We start from the raw sequence: 5,825 nt of genomic DNA on the forward strand, positions 1-5,825 counted from the left end.
CTGTGCCATGGTGCATGCTTTTTGCCGATGATATCGTCCTTATGGGAGAGTCAAGGGAAGACCTAAATAAGAAGTTGGAGTTATGGAGAGAAGCTCTAGAAGTGTATGGTCTGCGCATAAGCCGTAGCAAGACGGAATATATGGAATGTAAGTTCAGTTTGAGAAGGAAAAACCACAATATAGCGGTGAAGATTAGAGAAAACATCCTAGAAAAAGTTAAAAGTTTTAAGTATCTTGGGTGCATCATACAGGATAATGGAGAGATTGAACATGATGTAAATCATAGGATCCAAGCAGGTTGGTCAAAATGGCGGAGTGCATCTGGTTTTATATGCGACAAAAAAGTGCCTTTAAAACTTAAAGGTAAATTCTATCGCACCGCTATACGACCAACTATGCTGTATGGTACGGAGTGTTGGGCGGCTAAAGGGGAGCACGAACATAAGCTGAGTGTGGCAGAGATGAAGATGTTGAGATGGATGAGTGGTCATACGCGATTGGATAAAATAAGGAATGAAGATATAAGGGAGAGAGTTGGAGTAGCACCTATTGTGGAAAAGATGGTTGAATCGCGTCTCAGGTGGTTTGGACATGTGAGAAGAAGACCGATAGAACATCCAGTCAGGAGGGTGGATGAGATGGAAGATGGACAAAGGGCGAAAGGCAGAGGAAGACCTAAGAAGACCATCCATGAGGTGGTCAAACGAGATCTACATGTAAACGGTCTCTTTGTAGACATGATACATGACAGAGCACAATGACGTCGTTTGATTCATGTAGCCGACCCCACTTAGTGGGACAAGGCTTTGTTGTTGTTTGTTTACTTTGTGACACTTCACTGATGAGTTGCATGTCACTCAAACTTTTTTCTATAGTAGTAATAAGATTGTTGGATCAATCTATATTCCAATTGTGATTACTCAAACTAAGATGTTTGTTGCCTTAAATTAGAGTTTATCTGTTTCTAGAATCGAATATGTATGGTTGGTAAACAAATATTCAGCTTGCAAAATGATGCAGTTGCTCGCAGTTATTGCAATGCAAGTGTAGACTGTAGAGGGTATTACAACAACAATATGGCAAATATAATTGGTATTTGTAAACTGTAATTTAAAACCATGTCATTCTTTTCCTTTTATTAATTAATGGGTCAGGAAATTACACGTAAAACTTAGGAGTGAGAAAAATGTAATGATTGCATACCTCGTTTTCAGAATACCATGGATACCAAGGGGTCACAATAGGGAGCTTGAGGACGTTGAGTGCATATCTGGTAGCTGTGACTGACACTCTTGAATCTACATCACCACTGTAAAAAAAAAAGACCATTTAAATTTAGGATTTTGCAAAAAAGAAAAAAAATGATAACTTTCACAATTCATCATTTTGTTCATGTCATATCGAACTAATTATTCATAAAAAATACATAGTATTCGAACTCCAACACTTGCTTTAGCGGACGAGTGAGCTGACCACTCAACCAACCCAAGTTGTTTAATCGCTAACTACTTTGATAGCTGATGTTGTGCGCTATTGCATTTTTGTTTCACCCTAACATTTATGGTTCACGAGATATTCTTATACAAAACAAGTTTGGTACATGATTTTTGAACAGACTCAAAAAATTTGAGAATGATATATCAAAATAAAAAAGATTTTCATCCAAAGATTTTGTGGGTTCAAATTTAGTTTGGAATTGTTTAGTGGTTGTAAGAATTAGAATGACATTGAACTTGCCTGTATATCCAGACATTAATATTGTGGTCGATGAGCTTCTTGATGAGGGGTAGGACTGTAACTGGGCTGTCCTTCCACTGAAAAAAACTATAACAAGACAGAACTGGGTCAGAATAATAATGTAATAAAGGATTCAAAGTTACGATTATGCCCTTTCATAAAATATTCAAATTTACCTGCAGTGGCTCCATTGTGTGGGTTTTGCATGAAGAGCTTCTTGGACCTCTGGCCTATTTAGATAGGCTTGCACGTACACATCAGAGCATGGGTCGAAATTGTATACCTTGCAATATAAATAAAATCGTTTAATACGTGGTTTGAGAAGTATAGATTATAAATAAATAAATAAAATAAGGCAAAATATATAACTTACAGAGCCAGTTTGAGAAGGTTTGAGAGAGGTGTCGTGACAGAGTGGTGCGTATATATTATAGGAGTCAATGGGTCCTTTCTCAGCGAAGGCATTTCTTGTTGCATTGATACAAATAGAGGAAATGGGTTGATGGGGTTTGAAGTCACAGTATGTCTCAATGAGCTCATGAGTTTGGTCTGAGTTCAAAGCATGAGTCCAGAGGTAATCAAATAACCCCTTTACACCAGTAAAATCATCAACCCATGGGTTCCCAATCTGAAATTTCAAGCGTGTGTATTAATGCTCATCCCGCTAAGGAATGGAGTATTCGTACGATGTATACAATGAGCTATTTATTTGGCCTAATATAAGTTAAAAAATGAACATTCAGTATAAAATACTTCTCATTTTTCAAACACAATACACCCATATTATCTATAATAATCATTCAGATACCAGAGATAATAAACATCTGATAACTTATTGAATCGAATATTCCTAAACCCCCATTGCACACATTATACAGATACTCCATTAACTCCCTATACTTCCTCTGATTAAAATGACAGAAATGTCCTTGGTAAGAAAGTTAAAAGCAAGGTATGCAGTGTGCAGCTTAAAGGTAAATTTGGAACTTACAGCAATGCCTTGAAGGTTGATAACAGATTGGTTGGCAATTTGTCTGAAAAGATTGTTGACAACAATAGTATATGCAAGCTGAGGCACATAGTGACCGGCATAGCTCTCGCCAGTGATGTAAATTTCACGGTCTTTGTACTCTGGAAACCGGTCTAGCCAGTTAACCAGGAACACGTAGGCATCCTTTGCAGCAGCCTTGTCACCGGAAGTAGGGAAAAATGTTTGTGAGTCATTTTGTGTGTACGAGAATCCCACTCCAGCAGGGGATTCCAAGAACAGAACATTAGCCACTGCAATTAATTAGATCATTGTTAATTAGAAAATAGTATCATTTGAGTGATGATTGTGTTACTCAGCTGCAGTTAATTTTACGTAAAGTTGATAGTTGAAAACTGTTAAATAAAAATTTAATCATATTTAACACCTCTCAATTATCAACTTTACGTGAAGTCGACTACACTTGAATTTTCGCCTTTATTCTTATGTGTGCGGTATTACATGACTGTTCTCTTCTAATAGCATCTTCAATCAAATATTCTTGGGTATTCCTTAAAACTTATAAGAAGCAAATCGATTTATATTAAAATTGATAGATAAAATAAAATTAATCTTATTTTTAAAAAGTAGTATTATTTTTAGAGAAAATTAATAAAACTTTATTATTTATATAAGAATTTTTTTTAGGTAAAGTATATTTTTTATTCTTGAAATTTAACCAAAGTTTCAAAAATATTCCTAAGTTTTATTTTATTTCAATTTTGTTCCAAAATTTTTCGATTTGCATCAAATATACCACCGACATCAATTTTGTTATATTGGTCTTAAATTTTTTGAAAATTTAGCCGCCAAAGGTATATTTAATACAAATAAAAAAATTTTAGGTCAAAATTGAAACAAAATAAAACTTAAGGATATTTTTAAATTTTTTACCAAATTTCAGAAATAAAAAATATATTTTATCCTTCATATAACTACTTTAATAAATAATTTAAATTTAATTAAAACTGAACATTAGAATGACAAATTTTATATTTAGTTTTAAATTACTATTTATGATGTATGGTTTCACAGATATTGATATGATATTTTACAATATCCACAACGAAATTAAAATTAAAACTAGCATTAGAGTTATCCTAAAAAAATTAAAAGATAAAAAGACATTATGACTAAATTATCCTACTTAAATAAAATACAAAGAAAATTATTAAAACTAATTGATAATTATTATTTTATGTTATAAAAAATTTAATTACTCAATTCTGAAAAGTTTTATTATTTTTAAAGTTGATTATTCTCTTGAAAATATATGTAAAACATGCATAAATATATATAGAGTTGATCACTTATTTCTAGTATTTATAACTAAGTTGTTAGCAATAGTTGTCTATTTGAGTTGTTAACCAAGCGTTACTAAATAAAAATAAAAAAACAGAAAGACATAAGAAAAACAGAGGTTATCAACAAACAACGAATAAATTACCATTTGTATCCATAAAAGATATAGACATTAACAAATGTATCTATATAAGAATAAAACGACTTTTACAGAAAATAGCTTATGTATGCCAAAAATATTCTAACAGACTAATTGTATAACCAACATCCGAATATTTTTAACACACGAAAGCCATCTTCCATAATTATAATTGTTATTTTATTCTTATTTAGATACATTTGTTAGCGTTTATATTTTTCATGAGTATAAATGATAATTTATTCAACAAACAATTTAGAGAGAATATTTCATCCTATTTTAAAATACCTCCATTGAGCCACAAAACCAAAGGGTTGTACTGAGAGGAATTAGCTGGAGACTCCACAAAATAATAGAAAAGATCTCTCCCAACATTTGGATCAACAGTAACATACCCTGCATATTGGTCAAAATTTGACCCATAATATGGTTGACCTGGCAATGCAGTTATTTTATCAGCCAACTTTTGCTCCTCTTGTGATGGAGATGGACCAATAGAAGAAGTATGATAATATTTTGGTATGTATGCATCTTCTTTTGTCCATGAAAGAGTCTTAGGAGCATTCTCTGAGCTTCTTGAATTAATCAACTCATCAAGGTTGTCAACTTGGTTGGCTTTGCAATTTGAGAATACTAGACCCAAAAGGGTAACAAGGAGGAGTAAATAAGAACAAAGAGCAAAAGTGTTCTTCATCTTGTTCACAACAAACAACTTAGTTGGCTGTGTGGTTATTTTTGTGTTGAATTGTGTTTGAATATTTATAGATCAAAGTGACAGCACTACCAATGTCCATTGGCAAATGTTATGCTTGGAACCTTGTGAAAGAAACAAGGGAGATGGAAAAAAAAAAAGAAAAAAAGTTATTGGCTGAAGGAGGCAATTATATATAGAAGTATTAGGGGACAACAACTTCTGTGATTTGTAGCCATTAAATACTTATTAATGATGATTTTAATGATGTGAGATTGGTGTGAGATTTTATCCAATAACTCACTTTTATTTATTAGTTACATGCTGGTCAGAATTTAATTGTACAACTATAATTTTAATAAAAATATTGTAATTATTTTTTATAGAAATATTTTTCAAGCATATTTTTTAATAGAAATATTATACTATTTAATTAACCAACTAACAATACTATACTACCAACACTTGGCCAACAAACATAATTTTAATCGCAATGTCAAAAAATATATTGTTGGTTATTTTAAATCTTAAATTAAAAAATTCTAAATCTTAAATTTTAATAATATAAAAAAACGATATTAGTTTAAAATATTGACTAATATTAATAGAAAATATTAATTTTTTAATATTAGACCAAACAAATCGATTTAATCAAAAAATTAATAAATCAAACTTTAAATGAATCTAAATTAATATTTTTTTTATAGAAGACAACTAAAATATTTTTATTATAAAAAATAACTAAAATATCTCTATTATATATATTAATTTTGTTAACTCTTGTTTAGCTAAATCGATTTATCCGATATTTATTTTTCAGAAACTTTAGAACTACACTTTTTTTTTTTGAAATTTTAGGGTCTTGTCATTATACTTGTAAATTTAATATAAATTTTTAGATGTCTTTAACTTTTTATATGAGTTAGTCA

At 31.0% G+C, this 5,825-nt stretch overlaps 1 protein-coding gene across 1 annotated transcript in view; it reads right to left on the bottom strand.

Moving 5' to 3' along the window:
* The window catches only part of LOC107486815 (serine carboxypeptidase 1), a 6,628-nt gene extending 1,729 nt beyond the window's left edge, over window positions 1-4,899 (bottom strand). The window contains 6 exon segments of the mRNA XM_052258864.1: window positions 1,204-1,309; window positions 1,738-1,824; window positions 1,914-2,020; window positions 2,111-2,365; window positions 2,729-3,018; window positions 4,404-4,899. Coding sequence (XP_052114824.1) covers window positions 1,204-1,309; window positions 1,738-1,824; window positions 1,914-2,020; window positions 2,111-2,365; window positions 2,729-3,018; window positions 4,404-4,899 — 1,341 coding nt within the window.
* Window positions 4,900-5,825: the final 926 nt, after the last annotated feature.

This window comes from Arachis duranensis, chromosome 1 (assembly GCF_000817695.3).
Source record: "Arachis duranensis cultivar V14167 chromosome 1, aradu.V14167.gnm2.J7QH, whole genome shotgun sequence".
Lineage (NCBI taxonomy): Eukaryota > Viridiplantae > Streptophyta > Magnoliopsida > Fabales > Fabaceae > Arachis > Arachis duranensis.